At 28.8% G+C, this 18,681-nt stretch overlaps 4 protein-coding genes across 11 annotated transcripts; 2 read left to right on the top strand and 2 right to left on the bottom strand.

Moving 5' to 3' along the window:
• Nucleotides 1-338: 338 nt before the first annotated feature.
• Nucleotides 339-7,338, bottom strand: LOC126869721 (uncharacterized). The gene is made up of 2 exons (XM_050626613.1): nucleotides 3,854-7,338; nucleotides 339-3,627 (listed from the first exon to the last, which is right to left on the bottom strand). Exons 1-2 carry the CDS (start codon nucleotides 6,338-6,340, stop codon nucleotides 1,960-1,962), a joined length of 4,155 nt encoding a protein of 1,384 aa, XP_050482570.1. The 5' UTR covers nucleotides 6,341-7,338; the 3' UTR covers nucleotides 339-1,959.
• A 623-nt stretch (nucleotides 7,339-7,961) lies between these two features.
• Nucleotides 7,962-10,374, top strand: LOC126869739 (tRNA (guanine(10)-N2)-methyltransferase homolog). 2 transcript variants are annotated; one of them, XM_050626651.1, is made up of 9 exons: nucleotides 7,965-8,424; nucleotides 8,496-8,561; nucleotides 8,645-8,890; nucleotides 8,967-9,101; nucleotides 9,173-9,436; nucleotides 9,499-9,637; nucleotides 9,708-9,906; nucleotides 9,991-10,117; nucleotides 10,204-10,374. In XM_050626651.1, the coding sequence occupies exons 1-9, from the start codon at nucleotides 8,341-8,343 to the stop codon at nucleotides 10,363-10,365; spliced, it is 1,422 nt and encodes a 473-aa protein (XP_050482608.1). In that variant the 5' UTR covers nucleotides 7,965-8,340; the 3' UTR covers nucleotides 10,366-10,374. The 2 variants fall into 2 exon arrangements, with proteins under 2 accessions (XP_050482609.1, XP_050482608.1); XM_050626652.1 differs by lacking the exon at nucleotides 10,204-10,374 and having other exon boundaries at nucleotides 7,962-8,424; nucleotides 9,963-10,097.
• A 272-nt stretch (nucleotides 10,375-10,646) lies between these two features.
• On the bottom strand, nucleotides 10,647-12,906 carry LOC126869749 (ER membrane protein complex subunit 2-like). Of its 4 annotated transcripts, none has more exons than XM_050626682.1 (8): nucleotides 12,759-12,906; nucleotides 12,170-12,210; nucleotides 11,949-12,062; nucleotides 11,721-11,871; nucleotides 11,502-11,645; nucleotides 11,258-11,414; nucleotides 11,084-11,179; nucleotides 10,647-11,018 (listed from the first exon to the last, which is right to left on the bottom strand). In XM_050626682.1, exons 2-8 carry the CDS (start codon nucleotides 12,201-12,203, stop codon nucleotides 10,845-10,847), a joined length of 870 nt encoding a protein of 289 aa, XP_050482639.1. In that variant the 5' UTR covers nucleotides 12,204-12,210; nucleotides 12,759-12,906; the 3' UTR covers nucleotides 10,647-10,844. The 4 variants fall into 4 exon arrangements, with proteins under 4 accessions (XP_050482639.1, XP_050482641.1, XP_050482640.1 ...); XM_050626684.1 differs by lacking the exon at nucleotides 12,759-12,906 and adding an exon at nucleotides 12,644-12,738; XM_050626683.1 differs by lacking the exon at nucleotides 12,759-12,906 and adding an exon at nucleotides 12,676-12,729.
• On the top strand, nucleotides 12,787-16,402 carry LOC126869741 (sorting nexin-6). 4 transcript variants are annotated; one of them, XM_050626657.1, is made up of 12 exons: nucleotides 12,787-12,928; nucleotides 13,360-13,614; nucleotides 13,742-13,792; nucleotides 13,934-14,149; nucleotides 14,231-14,352; nucleotides 14,435-14,571; nucleotides 14,662-14,969; nucleotides 15,044-15,226; nucleotides 15,380-15,397; nucleotides 15,928-15,991; nucleotides 16,079-16,164; nucleotides 16,238-16,402. In XM_050626657.1, the coding sequence occupies exons 2-12, from the start codon at nucleotides 13,609-13,611 to the stop codon at nucleotides 16,286-16,288; spliced, it is 1,242 nt and encodes a 413-aa protein (XP_050482614.1). In that variant the 5' UTR covers nucleotides 12,787-12,928; nucleotides 13,360-13,608; the 3' UTR covers nucleotides 16,289-16,402. The 4 variants fall into 4 exon arrangements, with proteins under 4 accessions (XP_050482614.1, XP_050482613.1, XP_050482612.1 ...); XM_050626656.1 differs by lacking the exon at nucleotides 12,787-12,928 and having other exon boundaries at nucleotides 13,357-13,614; XM_050626655.1 differs by lacking the exons at nucleotides 12,787-12,928; nucleotides 13,360-13,614 and having other exon boundaries at nucleotides 13,621-13,792.
• Nucleotides 16,403-18,681: the final 2,279 nt, after the last annotated feature.

Here is an 18,681-nt window from a genome sequence, read left to right as displayed (position 1 = left end):
AAATAGTAATCATTTTTGCTCACTCTTGAAGTATTCATCAAATAATTGCATGATACATACATATATGTATGTACATTTAAATAAATTTCACTTATATTTTAATAAATAACACTTACTTAAAATTAATCTTTCATTTACCTACTTTTTCAAATAAAAAATATATTACATTTTTTTAAATCCATAAAACATTTGTCCTAAATATTTTTATCGAATTCGCAATTTGCAATATTTTTACATATTTTTTCTTATTTTATCATTCGTTTTTACATTACATTTCCAATTTACAAACAAGAAACAAATATGGTATTGGTACTTGTAATAAAAATACAAAGAAAAACTTATTTAAAAAAGTACCTCAATACATAATTTTTATTAAGGTATACAGGTGTTGTTGATTTATAGTTTCTTTTTATGATAATAGTTAATAGCCTATTTTTATCCTCATAAGAGTACGAGTCATTTTTAGACAATTATTAGTTCCCAACAGAATTTGTCGGTTCTGTTATAAAATAAAACTGATATACATATTTACATTATCTACAATTGCATTCAAGTAGAATACATATGTTTAACTAAACGATTGCACATTTGGACGTCGATGTTGGTCATGCATGCAAATAAGTTTCGCTTAATAATCGACGATATTGGAAAACTGCTATATTTAACTATTAACGAAACTAAAATGTAATTTGTTAAATAACTATTAACAAGATGAAACTCAAAATATGTTATGGAAACAGTATAACCATTTTAAAAATGTTTCATGCAGTTTTGTTGAAATTTACGGTAACAGTTTATGGGAACCGGCTTTCGTAACAAAACGTCCATCGAACGTAATATAATTATAGTAACATAATTTTGATATAGTTAATATATTAGCGCCTCTTCATTCATATTGCTCTCTAGAAATTAAATGATACATGATCTGCCAAATACTTTAATATAAAACAATTAACTATTAAGATATTTGTCACAGTATCACTATACCAAATATTTCAAATAACCTCACACACGATTATTCTTGCTTGTCATTTAAGACATACATATACTCAAGATATGTATGTCGGAGAGCAATATGAGGAACCAACATCGATCAGTCTTGGAATTACAGTTAGAGATAAAAATTATTAGATATTTTGCAAAATATATAAATATAACTAAGATCCGTAACTACCTTGTGATAATTAATAATCCTAATTATTGATATGAGCTTATGCGTAGTAAATTCAATGCAAATAAATACGATTCTCCCAGTTCCTTCTCACATTCGATGCCAATACATAAAATCGTAATATATATACTTTGTGTAAAATAGTTATTGTAAAAAAATTTCGTACAACGACCAACACATAAAAGTGCTTAATGATTCCATAATATTGATCAGTTAGTTATTATTATCTAATAGTTAATTAGTATAAGTTGGCAAAAAGCATTTCATCGTATAGTCTTCCTTTATGGAAGTTATTCAAATCTTCAGACATGTACCAGTTAATATTTGTTAAAAATTTCTTATTATCTTAAGTAGTTACAGTCTCGAGTCATTGTATTTAGCAGACTATATGACGAAAATTTACGAAGTGCAACATACAATGCACAATGCACAATACAACGTAAAATCGTCCTCTTGTTTTTTATGATTAAAGCAAGTTAAACCCCTTTATTTAGTTAAATACTGCTAGTAATAATGCTAGCAAGTAATTCAAGTTTAAAATCTCTGTATTAAAATATTTAAGAAATAATAACAGAAACGAACGAGATTTGTAAAAGATTAAGAGATGTAATATATATAGATGTATTACATTTATTTCATCACTTTTTTGTACTGAATTATTGTTTGCTTCAGTTTAAAAAAAAATTTTCAGCAAATAGAAGAATAAGAGGTAAAACGTTACAATAAAGCATTGTGAGATGATTAAAAATATTAACTAAGTAAACTGGATCAAAAATCTCGTTCGCTTTTTAATTTTCGGTATTTACAGGTTCTCGTGCATGATGAATTCTGACATGTTTGTTATGATTGGATTTCGTACCGCTAGACTTTCCACAAATATGACATGTATATGGTCTGGCACCTGAATGTACTCGCAAGTGTTCTTTCAGATAATATGATCTATGAAAAGTTTTGTTGCAAACATCACATGTATATGCTTTGTTCTCTTCATGTTCCTTTACATGCCTTAAACAATTATATTTTCGTATGAACTGCGCTCCGCAATAGTTACAGGTATAAGGACGCACGTTTCTATGAGAATTCATATGAGCAGTATAATCACTGTGCCGGTAAAACGCGCCACTACACTGATTACACTTGAAAGGTTTGGTGCTACGGGCAGCGTGAGTCCATTTGTGCAATTGTAAGTTCCACTTAGTACTAAATGCTTTAGAGCAAACTTGACATTCATATGGTCTTTCACCATTATGTACTCGCATATGCACTGCTAAGGAAGATCGTAAATAAATACACTTACATACAGGACATTCAACATTTTCGCTCTCTCTTTGAGCATCTGGAACGAATCTTTTATTATGAGCTCGGCGCATATGTCTAGTCAGGCTGGCCATGTGAATGAATCTTTCGTTACAATATGTACATGCTTTAGGTTTTTCATCATGTGTTTCTTTATGCCAAGCTAGCTTTTTCTTTGTATGAAAAACCTCACCACAATGACATATGTAATCTTTTAATTTCTTTTTTATATTCAAATGATGTCTATTTTTGTGCTGTGTTAGATTTGAATATCTGCGAAATGTTTCATTGCAAAGATTACACTTAACAGGTGCATTTCCAGTATGACCATTGGTATGTTCATCTAACTTCTGTTTTGTTAAAAATGCTTTGTCACAAACAGTACATGGAAATGGTTTAATTCCTAAATGTCGTTTCATGTGTAATTTGAAATTTTGTTTTCTATAAAAATACTTTCCACATTGACTACATTCTAATGGATGTATTTTTAAATGGGCATTGTACAATAGAACCGAAGGAAATTCTTCGTGACATATCTGACACTTGGTGCTCTCACGAATTCGTTTTGTTGTTTCTGTAATATGTACTCTTCTATGATGTAGTTGTAATGATTTTTCACTACTAAATCTCTGATTGCAAAGGGTGCAGATCACTTCAATATTTGATGGTATTACTAGTGTTTCAATTTTTTGATCAGATTCTACTTTTGTAGTTACATCTGTACATGATTGTGGTGGTTGAAGTTGATGTAACAGTGGTTGCTGGTGATAAACTTGTTGAACATGTAAACCTGGTACAAAAATATCTTCAAATACATTCATACGGCCATCCAATAACTTAATATCCTTTACTTCAGGTTGTTCTGTAGATTCTCTACTGCTACTCGGACCAGCTTCTTTGTGCGCGGTGGTACTATGTACTCTGCGTTCTTTCGGACAATCAAATACTTCAGGACAATGATAACATTTGAACATTCTTTTTGTAGGAGTTTTTCTATCTCGATCTAAAAATAAACTTGATGTAAAATGTGTTGCTAAAGATCTGCTATCTAATAATGGGCCTGCAATTTCATTGTCTGATCCATCAGATTCTTCCCAACTTTCACGTGCCATCAGATCATAAGATGTTGACATTCTTGATGATTCTTGACCAGCATATAACTGAATATACAGAATAAATTTGTTAATATAAACATAACTTTTAATATCAGTTTTTATAGAAAATTTGTTTACAAAATATATCCAGTATTAAATAAATTAAATTAATTGTATATATTTAAATTACTTGTTAAAACATTTGTTATTTTATAAATCTATTAAACTCTTATATGAAATATTTATAATAAATTTTAACAATATATTTATATTCAAAGAGCAGCTTACATACCTGCCAAGCTGATTGTTCTGTACATCCATTGCTTTCTTGTTCTGATAGTTCACCTCTGGGTGGCATAGTTTCATCAGCTCTCATATTAATGCTTTTAACTTCTTCATCTATACCTATTCCACCTTCACTACTTGCCATAGATTGTTGGCTGGTTCCACTAACTGCTTTTTGTGAAGAATCACTTATGAATGTACTAGGAACTAAGATTTGAAGCCCATCAAATTCAAACACATTCATTGGACCTGCATGGGCATCTTCATTTAAACTAAGGAGTTCCACAGATTGTTTTTGTATAATTGATTTAGATGAATGAAAACTCTTTGAGTCAGAACTACTTGCGACGTCACTAGATTCTGATAAATTTACATGATTATTACTTTTACTTGGCATGTTATATGATTCATCCATTAATGTTGATTGCTGAGAATGTTGTGAATGAATTGTAGAAAACGAACTCATATGGTCACTAATTCCAGATTGATATGCAGAATCCCCTTCCATTTTTTTCTCATTTTTGCATAAGGAAAGTTCTGACTGATCAGCTTTCACATCTTGTTCAACTAAAGAACAATCAATAGGATCTTTTTCTGGTGATCCATCCATTGCAACATTACTTTCTTCATCGTGGCTTATACCATTAGCATTCATATGACAAAATGAATGGACAGAAGCAGGAGAACATGGTTTACTAAGATCCTTTCTAACTCTTAATACAGAAATACCACTACTTGCAGATAATGGAGTATGAGATCTAACATTGTCTGCATTTTCATCATATTTAATGAAAGGAGTATGTGGGCTAGGTATTTCCTCTATTTCCATATCTGCCTCATCAAAATTATCTTCTGTTTCATTTTTTTCATCTTCATCATCTTCCTCATCGTGCAATGTGCTTGCATCAAAACCAATTGGATAAAAATTAAGGTATTCATTTGAACTAAAATCTGAATGAACAGAATAGCTTCTATGGGGTCTTCTTTGTACAATAGGTGATGGAGGTGCAGACAAACTGTTTTTATAATTATATAAAAAACAAGAACTTTTATTTTCATCATTACCTATATTAATTTCCGAGCTTTGATTAACTTTTACTTTTACATCAGATTTACAACTGTTTTCATATTCAATGGGATTATTACTAGTTATTTCATGTATTACACTTTCAGCCCTTTCAGGAGAAGTATTTTTCTTTGTATCTTTACTCTTCTTTTTATCATCTTCAAAATTGGATTCTTTCTGTGGAGTATTATTAAATTCATTTTCCATAATAGTGATTAAAAGACGTTCTAATTGTTCTACTTCAGGCTGAGCTGGTGCTTTTACTGTATCTTCTACAGGCATTTCTGCTGAGGTACCTTCATTTTTGCTTATTTCTTCTCTGTGAGGAACTTTTTCATTAGTTGCATTTTCTGTCTCATTTTCTGTTACCATTGGTGATACTTCAGGCATAATAACTTTATTATTATCATCGTCATCTTCATATCTGTGTACATACTCCTGCATGTCTGACGATTCATAATGAATAGACTTACACTGCACATTTGTAGTAACAACGCACGACGATTCCCCATTATCAATATCCGGCAATACACTCTCAACTTTATCATCTGTAGTGACATTGACATTACAAGTAATTGCCAATGATCTTGGAATGCTATCATATTCATCTTGCACAGTATGCTGATCTGTACTTGAACCAAGGGGCTCCTCTCCTTCTTGCTCTATTTGAATTGTACTAGTTTCACTTTCATTTTGCTGCATAGAATTATCTTCGTTTAATGATGGAGGAGAAACTGGAAGGTTGATATCTGATAACATTTGTTCAGACTCTTGCTCTGATTCAGGTAAAATCTCAGGTAAAATTTGTTTTGGCTCGGAATTATTTACAGGTACAGCAATGGCAGTCCTACCAGTTGTTTCACCAGCCATAGTTACCACTGGCCTGACTCTAGTGGTGTTTGGTATGGCTGTGACTGGCGAAATCATTTGAACAGTTGGTATTTGTTGCTGCTGATACATACCATATGGATTATACAGCATTTGCATCATTTGATTAGCTTGTGGAGCCATTGCATATTGTGGTATCATCATAGTGCCATTATTTACAAACTGTTGATAACTAAATGAAGCAAACTGAGGTGGCATCACAGTACCAATAGGTGGACATTCGAAAATAGGTCCTATAGGATATGGAGATTGAGCCGATAGATGAGTATTCTGTGCAACTTGAGGTGTATTTTGGGATGATTGTATAGCTGGAGATGCTGGAGGTGCTGATGATGATAACTGTGTCTGTTGCACATTTGAGGAATTGGTACTAGCTTTGATAAGAGCTTCAATGACTTGTTCTTTTGGATGAGTATCCAAATGTCTTTGTAAGCTGATACCCTCGCGTAGATAGAGGGTACAGACTGGACAAGCCACTGCACTTCCTGAAGCTCCATTGCTTACTGCATCCATTGTGTCTGAGGTATTTTCTTTATACATTTAACTTCTCAACTATTGCATTGAACACAACCAATGCAAAATTTTCTGTAAAATATCCACGATGAAGTAATAACACCACTTTATTCTTTTCGTAATTGACGCCCTTGCTGTTACTGCCGTTACTGTCGAATTCGTCGTATCTGTCGTAATTATCGTTCTGTTCGTCTCAGCTGCCTCTTTAGTCGCAGTCGTAGTTGTCACCGTCGACGCCGACGCCGTCACCGTCGCCGTCGCCGTCGTCGGTGTCGTCGTCGGTGTCGTTGTCGTCGTCGTCCTCGTCGTCGTCGCCGCCGTCGTCGTCGTCGTCGTCGTCGTCCTCGTCGCCGTCGCCGTCGTCGTCGTCGTCGTCGTCGTCGTCGCCGTCGTCGTCGTCGCCGTCGCCGTCGCCGTCGTCGTCGTCGTCGTCGTCGTCGTCGTCGTCGTCGTCGTCGTCGTCGTCGTCGTCGTCGTCGCCGCCGTCGTCGCCGCCGCCGCCGCCGTCGCCGTTATCGTTGTAGTCGTTGCCGTTTTGGTCGCCGTTTTGATAGTCGTTATGATCGTAATAGATGTACCTAGTCGTTGTTACCCGTAATTTTGTCTAATATCGTTAACACATATCGCCAATGGCTGGCTGCATTTTGGGCTTTATCAGGCCTGCAAACACATTAGAGCACGGCATATGTACGGCCGACACGTTGCACCAGGCAGTGCCCCAAAAATATCGACGTTCATGGCTACCTGGTTTGTGTGTGCGATGGAGCCAGCAAGGCAGTCTCGGACAAATCAATATCCTATTAAATCGCCAGCCTCCCCTGCTCTTATTAAATTACACCTGCACTATTCACACACGTTTTTAATATACCAGCTTTCTCAAACATATGTACAACAACTCTTTTTAAGAGCCTTTTGTTTCTCACTCGATTATCGAAACGGCATGTTTTTCATCCGATTCCAGCCTAAAAACACAACAGAAAACAGTGACGAGTAGTATTCCACCTTAGAATGAGAACAACAAGAAGTTTTACTACGAACATAGCGCCCCCTCGTACACTGTTCTATTAGCTACAATGTTGTAGATCTACCGATTAAGAAATTATAGTTTTCTCTTTTATCGACTATTTTAAATATATAATGTTTCTATATATTATATGTATATATATATATTTCCAGAGATATTTTTACTATATTATTATGCTCATAATTTAATTAATATACATATATATATATATATGATTTATGCTATTTCTTGCATTTATATGTTATGTACATCTTTTTTCTTGCAACTTCTCTGCTTTTCCTATTTTTCTTTCATATTTATGTTGTTGAAATTTATATTTCACCTTCTATGACACTTTTTGATTATTAAACAACATTTAGTAAATCATATCATCAAAATAATTGTAATTAATATCTCTTTATTACCACATATTATGATTTAACTAATATTTCCTCGTATGGTATTATACTTAATGCTATTAATATATTATAGAAGACTAATATATCGCAAAATAAATTGAGCAACTTTACTCTCTAATAAGAGCGCTTCTTGACTGTTTTGTATAATAAAAAATAATAATAATGATTTTATACCGACATAATATTCAATAATATTCGACTCACTATATTTTATTTATCTATGGTTTCGATTAAGCATGCGCGTATAATGTGTGCAATATCTTTTTGTGTTGATCACGTTGGTTAATGTCTAGATCATAGATCTTATGTTACTTGATGCTAAATAATGCTTATAGTTACATATAATTACAATTTAATCAATATGTAATAATTTATATTAAAGTTAGAAACTTAATTTTTTAGTTGAAACATCTAAATGATGTAGTAAAGTAAAAAGTCTGTATTATAAACACAAATTGTTTACTTCAACTTAAATTTTTGAATTGCATTAGTTTATGCAAAATTAGTTTAAAGCTGTATTTCAATATTAGAGTATATGTGCTATACTTTTAATATAATTAATACTACAATTTAAATAATGTAATTTGAATTGAATATGGATAAATATGTATAATGCAATAACAATGAATAACCAGTGGAAAAAATATCTGTTTTGGTTTGCCCAAGAACACATTGATTTTCGTACAGCTGTAAGTAATTTTTTATTTAATTTAATTTTTACCTATTTGTTCTATAAAATTTTTACACTTCACCTTTTTAGGAAATGCAATCTATTCTTGGTATGTTTGGTGTAAATATTTATACTCATTCTGAATTAAACACATATGTAAGAAAATACATTTATTTTGTTAATATAATATAATATAATATTTAATACATTTGTCTATGCAATAAATGATTTTTTTATAGCCTTATTGGATAGTTAATTTACCTTCAGAAACTCTGGCACATAAAATTGCAAGCAGAGCAGTCTGTGTGCGATTTTGTTTAGAGTTGTGGGCTAATAGTAAACAAGTTGAAAATTTGCATAACAAGTTAAAAACTTATCCAATTTCAGAAATTAATAAATATGCTGGTCCACACAAATCTTTTAAAGTAACAGTTGAAACATTTTGTAAACATTTTTCTCAAGGTGAAAAAGTAAATAAAATTGATGTAAGTACATAACTTATAAATTTATAAACTGAAATTATGTAAAATTTTGATATTAATCTAACTTTGTAATAAATAGTCTTTCAGTTATTTACCATTGCAAGGACCAGTAAGACTAAATAATCCAGACACAACATTGTGTTATATAGAATTTTATGGATTAGATCCTAATAACATCCCTAAAAAACCATATGAATTATTTTTTGGTAGATGGGTATGCATAATTATATTGTACCGTTACATCAATCTATTACATATATATTACATTTTATAATGAAATTTTAGATTACAAGAGGACAGAGGGATTTAATTCGAAAGTTATCGCTGAAAACCAGAAAATTTATTGGTAATACGTCTATGGATCCTCAACTGTCATTAATAATGGCTAATCAAGCTCAAGTTCAAAAGGGAGACATCGTGCTCGATCCATTTGTTGGTACTGGATCTTTATTAGTTGCTGCTTCTCATTTTGGAGGATATACATTGGGAACAGATATAGATTTTTTAATGCTGCATGGGCGTACAAGGCCTAGTAGGATATCACAAAAGGTAAAGAATTTATTTGCTTACACTAAATGATGTTATTAAATTATTATTAAGATAATGACCAGATTAGGGAAAAAGATGAAAATATTGCTACAAATATGAGTCAATATGGAAAAAGATCATACTATATTGATGTAGTTGTATCAGATTTTTCTTATCCTTTATGGCGTTCTGACATGTGTATAGATGCTATAATAACAGACCGTAAGTATCAGCTCTTTTCATTAACTTATAAGTTGTACTGTAAAAGCCTTCATCTCTTTATTAATTATAGCTCCTTATGGTATCAGAGAAGCAACAGAAAGGATAGGTACAACTAAATTAAATCCAGTGATAGAAGAACATCAAGCTTCATCTCATATACCATCTAAAATTGGTTATGATTTACCTCAAATATACAAGGATTTATTAACTTTTGCAGCTCAACATCTTAAATTAAATGGTAGATTAGTATGTTGGTTTCCTTTATTTAGGTAAGTCACAGGTTATAAAAAGTTGTTTATCGACATTACAATATTTATTTTTATAGAATGAAGTATAAAATACTACTTTTATAGAGATCAATATTCAGAGGATCAGTTACCAACACATCCATGTTTGGAATTAGTAGCTAATTCAGAACAAGTACTTAGTAATTATACTAGTCGGAGGTTATTGACTTATAAAAAGGTAAAAGATCCAAAGGTATGTGTCAAAATATATATTATACAACTATTAGTTAAAAAAATGTTAAAAGTAATTTGATCAAAATTCTCAAATTTTTCTTTCAGGAATCAGATGAAATAATTTCTACCAATTTAATCGACTTCCGCGAACAATATTTTGCATTACGAAATGAAAGTAGAAGGGAAAAACGAATGAAGAAAGCTGTAGAAAAAGCAAAGAAAAGAGAACTTTGGGAACAGAATAATAAAGAAAATCCAAAAAGATGACTATAATTATTTTACGTGTAACAAACTGACTATAATTATTTATTTTCCTTCAAATTCGTATTTGAGAATATAAATTTTGTTAAACTGTTACTTTTTATGGCCATATGTGCATTTTAAAGAATAAAGCAGGACATGTGCAGGAAAGTATTCATAACAAGAAAAATTCTGAACCATCAATAAAGTCATTTTCTAACATTTTCTAGAGATTATGAGAAGAACAAGGAACATTCTTCATTTAGTTCTATAATCTTTTTACTAAATGATCTTAAGAATTATTTAAATAAGGTAAATAATACTTTACTGTATTTTGGATAGTAAATATCTTAATATACATTCGCAAATTTACTTGACATACTAAAAAACTATTTATGTCAAAAGATTTGTATTAAATGATAAATTATATATGTGTGTAAATTGTAAGGAATGAACAGTACATTTACATATATTACAGTAACATACATACATATAAATTTGTATACTTAAACTTCTAGTTGCAACTGACCTAATAATCCTTCAAGTGTTTTAATATTTTCATCTGACACTTTTGATTCATATTGCTTTTCAATTTGATTAGCTGCCCATTCACTTAATTTTATTGCATCTTTCTTTTTAGAAGAGGGACATTTAGGTGATGTGGCAATATTATTGGTTGCCTAAAAATTTAAGCTTATAGTAAAAGTTTAACACTACATGTTTTTTTTCTAATTTTGATTCTTACCAACAGTAAACCATACAAAGCTCTGATATTATTTGGATTTAATCTTGCAGCTTGACAAAAGTATGCTTTTGCTAATTCCATGTTTTCAAATCCACCCTAATAATAAGTAAAAATGTATTATTTCAGTGAAAGTTTTGAGGTCTCAGGTATTGTTACATAAAAAATATTTATTACCTGAGAATATTTTATTTCTGCATATCTCTGATAAATTAAATGACTATGTGGATTATGTAATATAAGTTCTTCCATACAAAATGCAGCCTTGGAATATTCTTGTTCTTGTAAATATAGTTCACATAATTCATGCCATGCCTCTTGATCACTCATAAATCTGTAATACATGAAGGATATAAAATCTATGATTAATACAATAAGTTAAAAACTTAAAACATCAAAAAAATTTCAACTAAACACTAACTTTTTTAAATATTCTGTAAGCTCTTTAATAGCTTCTGATATTCGACCTTTCGCTTTTAATATAGCTATACGTCTTTTTCTTGGTGCTGCATTTGTTTCGTCTCTTTTTATAATAGAATCCAAAACTTCTAATGCTTCATCATACCTATAAATAATTAACTTCTTTTATATGGCATAGAAATATGCAACAAATAATCATTGTTTCATAAATAATTGTTACATTTCCAAAGCTTCCAGATGCATAGCATGATATTTATGGACTCTTAAACTGCTAGGAAATTCTCTTTTCAATATTTTAATGCAATATTCTGCTAAAGAATGACGATCACAATCCAATGCGGCTATGCAGACTTGTTCCAAAACCAGATATTCTATTTAAAAGTTACAAATTATTGTAGAAAGTTAACACCATTTTAAAAATATCTTACAAAAAATTACTTCATCTTACTTTCATTGCCAAGTTGATCAATTTTTGCCATTAATTTAGACTCCCACAGATCAACTACATCTTTACTTCGCCGTTCACTATCTTCTCTCCATGTTCTGAACATGTCTCGTACTTCTACATATATAAAAAACATATATAAAAGTTTAATAATTACATTGAAATATTAATAAATTAAAATTCAAAAGTTATAGATGATTAAACTATGTTCTTTATTAACTTACCTTTCCATGATAATTTATCATACTGATCAGCCATAGTTGGTCTTAAAAAAAATAATGTCATAAATAATATATAATAGATTTGTGCATAGAGTGCATGAAATAATATTCTATACATGAAACAACTATAATTATGTATAAACATAAAAGAAGATATAAAGTTAATTAATCAAATACTAAAAAAATGCTAAATACTAAAAAAAATACTAAAAAAATACTAAACAACTTTACATAATTCTGAATATTTTTATGATAACAACCATTCCTTAATATTATAAATTTCATACAAGTATACATAATATTATAATATATAAATATATATGTGTGAATTTGTAAATACATTGCTTATTATAACCTATTTATTATAACCTAAATAAGTAAAAGACTAGATATCAAAAAATATATGTTAAATATATATAAATAACACAGAAAGAAATATTAACACAAATTAAAAAAGATATTAAAACAAATATGTACTTAGATGTTAACAGTTACTAATTATAACACACTTGGGACAAATTTATTATTACAGTGTAATAATTCGTGCAGTAGAATCTCAGGATATAAAGTATTATAGGTATTTCAAACTTACGTAGAAGTAATTGCAATAATAAAAACAAGTTTATAATAAAGTATTAACTCAAATCAATGTACACGTAGCCTTAAATTAAATCGATCATGTACATATGTTACACAGGTCGATCAGGAATCAAAAAGTAATTCAAGGCTATATATGCAAAATTATTCAGTAAGATATTTGAAGTACGTCATTTTCTTAAATTATAAAATAAGTGAAAAGTATAAAAAATAATATATAGTTTACAGCATATTATAAAAATACATACATTTTTATTATCATCATTGTTTCTAGTTTTTGCTATTATATTATCATATTAAAGTAGTGACATTAAATTGATATAGCAAATAACTGGAAATATTGTTTTTTAAATAAATACAAATAATATTAAAAAAACACAAAATGCTGTGTTTAATATATTAATTATGTTTATTCTTTATGAAATGTAAAATTATCAACAGATTAACAAATCATTTGTTTTTCAATAGAAATTTAATGATTAATGTTATGTACATATTTGATAAATGCGACAAGAAAATAATTTTAAATCTGTTAAAACTATATTTCATTTAGTTTTTAAGTATTCTGATTACATTTCATTACTTTTTTCTCACAGCTGGTTTGATAACATGTACTTCAAAAATACCACATTTTGACATTCATGTGTCGATTAAGTTCATTTTATTCGCGGAAAATTTTTTACTAATGGTTATTCTAAAAGGCATATATATATGAATAAGAAGAAAATAATTTCATTCGAACGTATAAGATCAATTTTTTAACTCTGCAATTAAGATCGGTATCAGTTTAATTCGTATAGTTCTATACGATAAAATAGGGAACGTGTCAGAGACGCTTGGACGCCATGATGGTAGGTGGAACCTGTTATCATTTATCCACCGATCTACTTTCCCAGCGAATCCTAATACTGTGCAGTTTAAGCTTTACTTTATTGTAAATATTTAGTATACAGTTCTTAATTTAAAAAAATGTTTCAGGACGGCATATGCGATACTGCTGACATTTTAAATAATGTTCCTCCTAAAAAGGTATTTACGCTAGTTTCCTGTTATTTCTTTTTTTATTATGTAAAATAACACTGATTAGAAAATTAATGTTTTTTCATGTCTGAAACTACCGTTTATATTTGATAATTTAATTGTTCTAATTTTGGCAATTTTTATTTACAGACAATTCATACTGACAATGTAGATCTTTCTGATAAGTCATTACAGGTGGATATTTCAGATGCTCTTAGTGAAAAGGATAAAGTAAAATTCACTGTACATACAACAACTACATTACCAGAATTTCAAAAACCAGATAACTTAGTTGTAAGGCAACATGAAGAATTTGTATGGTTACATGACCGATTCGAGGAGAATGAAGAATATGCCGGTTATATTGTATGTTTATTTACTTTTTGACCTATATTAAATATATAATTACAATTTTAAATAATGAACAGAAAAAATATGTATCTTTAGATTCCTCCTTGTCCACCACGACCAGATTTTGATGCATCTCGTGAAAAGTTACAAAAACTTGGGGAGGGTGAGGGTAACATGACACGTGAGGAATTTAATAAAATGAAACAAGAATTGGAGGCGTAAGTTATATATACAAATATTAAAATATAATTCAATCATAATGACCCAAAACTATAAATTTATATACTGATATTTTTACAGTGAATACTTGGCAACGTTTAAAAAAACTGTTGCTATGCATGAAATGTTTTTGACTAGATTAGCACATCATCCAGTTTTTCGTAATGATCATAATTTAAGAGTGTTTTTGGAATATGATCAAGATCTTTGTGTGAGAGGTAAAATTTATATTAATTCCTTAAGGAAGATTCTGCATTTTCTTATTGTCTGTAATATGAATAAAAGGTATAAATCTTTTATTTTTCTAGGGAAAAATAAAATGGAAATGTTTGGAGGTTTGGTAAAATCATTTTCCACTACTACAGATGAATACTATTTGTCTGCAACAGTAAAAGATGTAAACGATTTCTTTGATCAAGAAATGTCGTTTTTACAAACCTATCATCATAATTTAAAAGAAGCAACAGCTCGTGCAGATCGGCAAACTGCCAAACATAAAGATGTAGCAGATTCATATATTAAAATTTCTACAAATCTTTTGCAATTAGCTACAACTGATAATGGTAAATTAGAAAGATTTTTAACAAAAATAGCAGAGATGTTTGAGAAATTAAGGGTAAGATTTTTCAATTTAACTAATTTAATTTATTTCTTCATATTATTTATCTTTGTAATGTTACAATGTAATAGAAAGTAGAGGGACGGGTAGCATCTGATGAAGATTTAAAATTATCAGACACTCTACGTTACTACATGAGGGATACAGCTGCAGCTAAACGGCTTTTGTTTAGAAGATTGAAAGCTCTACATGCGTACGAATCTGCAAACCGTGCTCTAGAGAAAGCTCGTGCCAAAAACAAAGATGTTCATGCTGTATGTATATTACTTGAGACATTTCTATTATTGTAGTATTTATAACAAATGGGTTACTTCAATTGCTAAATATAGTATATATATGTATATGTATGTGTATATATTGTATATATTGTATATCTAACTAAAGATTTCATCTTTTTGCTCATCAAGGCAGTGGAGGTTGCTGAGGTGTGTTTTTCTCCATTTGTATGTTTACCGCCTTGTTGTAGTATAATCCTAATATCATTTTTTGTTTTAAAGGATATATACTTTTTATCTTATAGATTGTATTACTTTTATAAACAATATATACGAACATTTTCGTAGAATTAATATAGTTACTATGTGTTGGAGAAAAAGGAAGAGATTGAAATTAGTGTGAATATATTTTAGATTATTATTTAATTAAACATGCATGAAATAAATTTGCATGAACATTTCTTTCTTGCATTGATATTATTTAGTCTCGAATAAAAAGTAAAAATATTATAAAATATTACAATAAAACAAATAATAAAAAAAATAATTTTGGAAGGTCATATTTTACTAATAAAATTGTGAAAAATACACGTTATTTTAAAATAATATAATTATTCGAAATATTGCATGTGTTTTTTGCCAATCATAATTGTTAAAAAAGAATTACGAAAGTTCTTAAAATTGGTAGTATTATGTATTTTTGTGGAATTTATAATTATCTTTGGATATTGTTAATTTAGGCAGAACAAGCTCAAACAGAAGCCTGTGAAAAATTTGAGCAAATGTCAGAAAAGGGAAAAGAAGGTAAAGAATGACGCTTATATTATGACGCTTTATTTTATGTAATAAACAATCACAATGATTTAAATAATGTATTAATTTCCGTTATAGAATTAGTGGATTTCAAAACGAGGAGGGTAACTGCTTTTAGAAAGAATCTTATTGAATTAACTGAACTTGAAATAAAACATGCAAAAGTAAGAATGCTTTTATTCTGTCCAAATATATAATTGCTCATTGTTTTAAAAATACTTCTATTTTTGTTTATAGGCACACGCGGAATTGCTCAAAAAATGTTTAACTGTTTTACGAGAAGAGTGATTCAATTTTATAATTCTCATTGCAAAGATTACCGCGTAATCTATACGAAGATAATCTGTTTAAAATTATTGCAATGTAATGGTATTGTAAAATATATATTTTTTGTTATCTAGATTTATATTATCTAAAAAAAAAGAATCGTATTATTAATTACAAAAGAGCTCCATATGACATTAATTTGTATTGTGTGTTGTTTAATATTTCTAAGTTATAAAAAATTATGTATACGTTATAATCGTCACTTAAATAGCAATTATTTTTTTCTTATATCGTTTTTTTCAGTTTCATGCAGAATAATGTAATCAAGATATTGGTTCTTGTCAACTTCTTTTACAGATTTATATTGATCTAATATAAGCTATAAGATTTCTTTCCATTCTATATACTAGTGTATTTTAATGGAACAGGAAGTAAGTGATGATTAGGAAGTGGTCATAAGGAAATAAGAGATTCGTGATATAAAAATAAGATAACTTAGCACTACGTGTGTATTTAAAACAAAATACTTGCAAGAAATTGAACATTTTATAAAACTCATAAAATATATTTAATATAAAACAAATATTAAACAAATACTGGAATATGTATATACAAAATGTTGAAAAACTAAATACTGTAGGAAACACTATAATGCAACTTATTGCAATTATATTGATGTTATATATATTTTGGTTTTATTATTAATTATTAAGAATATTAATTAAGATATACAAATACTAAAAAAATTATGTTTTTATTTAAAGAATCTTTTATTTCCAAAATTCATTACATTCTATGATACCTCCTGTATACAACGATTCTATGTATGCAAGCATGTGCATATAATTAACAACTCGTTTGAAAAGAAATTCGGAACTAAAAAAAAAATAGCGATTGTTCATTTATTTAAATGCTATAAAGTGAAATTTCTAGCAGTAATACAAATGTTATTTTAAGTGATCTTATTTTTCAATATGTTTTAAGTTAATCAAAAGATGAATATAAATTAGCATATGCAGTGAATATTTCAGATTTTTATATGTAGATTAACATGTTGCATACTGTTAAATCAATTTACAATATTTTGTTTATTCAATAAAATTACATAAATATAATCATGAGTAATGGGATAAGAGTAAAGGGACCTTAAAATTAGATAATTATATGTGATCTGATTATGCGTTTAATAATAGAATTATCGAAGTTTGCCAAAGATAAAAATTGAAAGAAAATAAAAATATTTTAAAAAACTAAAGCAAATATGTAGGCAATGATTTATGTTTTTATTGATTTGAAATATTTTCGTTGCTCTTATACACGATTGCAAACATTTACTGAGAGAATCATTAAATAGAATTTATTACTTAAGTTCTTAAAAATTAATTTGAAGTATCGCCATAGTGATCTATATATCATCCTAATTTAGTGTTAAAACAAATCATATATCCTAAAATTTGTAGAACAATTAGATTATTGACCACTTTCAAATTTGTTTATCATGCAATAATGATTTTCATCTCGGGTTACCATACATACATCATAAGACAGATTTTAAAACACTTTGTTAAAATAATCACGTATTTTAATATATCCACTTTTTATATTTCATTAAAAAAAACTGTCTAATAAATATTTTACAGAATGTATTTATTGTTGTACATCAAATGTTTATGGGATAGTAATATTGAATTTTACTGAAAAGATTTGCATCAACGAATGATAGATGAATCTACGCTTTTTATTAGATTTTTTACTTTTTTATGATACAATGTTCGTTAATTTTAAAGGGTACAGAAAAATTTATTTGTTAGCGATGGTCACTAAATAAAAAAAGGTCGAAATAGTTAAAAATTATTGATTTAATACTGCTCTGCCTTTGATTTCGTATTTCTAATGGAATTCTAAAAACTCAAATTTCTAGTTCATATCATGTGATGTATGAAAATTAAGAATTATGTATACTGTATATATAAGTATACTCCAATGTTCAATTTTGTAATAAATCTAAAAATACTTTTTGAAATGCTCGGTTTTTATTCAATATATCTGTTTCCATCACAATTTTTTAATCTTTTTTGAGTATTCTTAAGATTTTCTTTAATTTGAAAAATTTTTTAACAGCCATATATTTTAACTTTTTCCATCCAACATGATTATTAGATCTCCATTTGTGGTGTTTTGATGTTACTATCTTTTTTTTTTTAAATTTTATTGACAGATTGTATTCTTTATCACTTTGTTAATATTGTTAGAGTTAATGAAAGAAACTTTCATCTTGTTATTGTTCAATTTAACTGAATACTTTTGATTCGTAGTATATTGCCGATATAATTATACTTCTTGCTTTCAATATAACTATTTTTATACCGATCGATTAAAAAAAGAATGCTTAATCAAATATCTTACGACTGGTT

This window comes from Bombus huntii, chromosome 9 (assembly GCF_024542735.1).
Source record: "Bombus huntii isolate Logan2020A chromosome 9, iyBomHunt1.1, whole genome shotgun sequence".
Taxonomy (NCBI): domain Eukaryota; kingdom Metazoa; phylum Arthropoda; class Insecta; order Hymenoptera; family Apidae; genus Bombus; species Bombus huntii.
Note: the sequence above shows the minus strand (reverse complement) of the source record. Positions and strands in the feature narration are given on the sequence as shown.

Excerpts from the sequence above, each read along its gene's own strand:
- LOC126869741 (XM_050626655.1), top strand. The coding sequence starts at position 13,733 with ATGTTTCAGGACGGCATATGCGATACTGCTGACATTTTAAATAATGTT. Across the intron at positions 13,793-13,933 it reads ATAATGTTCCTCCTAAAAAG|ACAATTCATACTGACAATGT; the intron begins GTATTTACGCTA and ends TTTTATTTACAG. Across the intron at positions 14,150-14,230 it reads AAGAATATGCCGGTTATATT|ATTCCTCCTTGTCCACCACG; the intron begins GTATGTTTATTT and ends ATGTATCTTTAG.
- LOC126869721 (XM_050626613.1), bottom strand. The coding sequence starts at position 6,340 with ATGTATAAAGAAAATACCTCAGACACAATGGATGCAGTAAGCAATGGA. Across the intron at positions 3,628-3,853 it reads CAGAACAATCAGCTTGGCAG|TTATATGCTGGTCAAGAATC; the intron begins GTATGTAAGCTG and ends CTGTATATTCAG.
- LOC126869739 (XM_050626651.1), top strand. The coding sequence starts at position 8,341 with ATGTATAATGCAATAACAATGAATAACCAGTGGAAAAAATATCTGTTT. Across the intron at positions 8,562-8,644 it reads ATTCTGAATTAAACACATAT|CCTTATTGGATAGTTAATTT; the intron begins GTAAGAAAATAC and ends ATTTTTTTATAG. Across the intron at positions 9,437-9,498 it reads CTAGTAGGATATCACAAAAG|ATTAGGGAAAAAGATGAAAA; the intron begins GTAAAGAATTTA and ends GATAATGACCAG.
- LOC126869749 (XM_050626682.1), bottom strand. The coding sequence starts at position 12,203 with ATGGCTGATCAGTATGATAAATTATCATGGAAAG. Across the intron at positions 11,415-11,501 it reads CTTACAGAATATTTAAAAAA|ATTTATGAGTGATCAAGAGG; the intron begins GTTAGTGTTTAG and ends CATGTATTACAG. Across the intron at positions 11,019-11,083 it reads CTTTGTATGGTTTACTGTTG|GCAACCAATAATATTGCCAC; the intron begins GTAAGAATCAAA and ends TTAAATTTTTAG.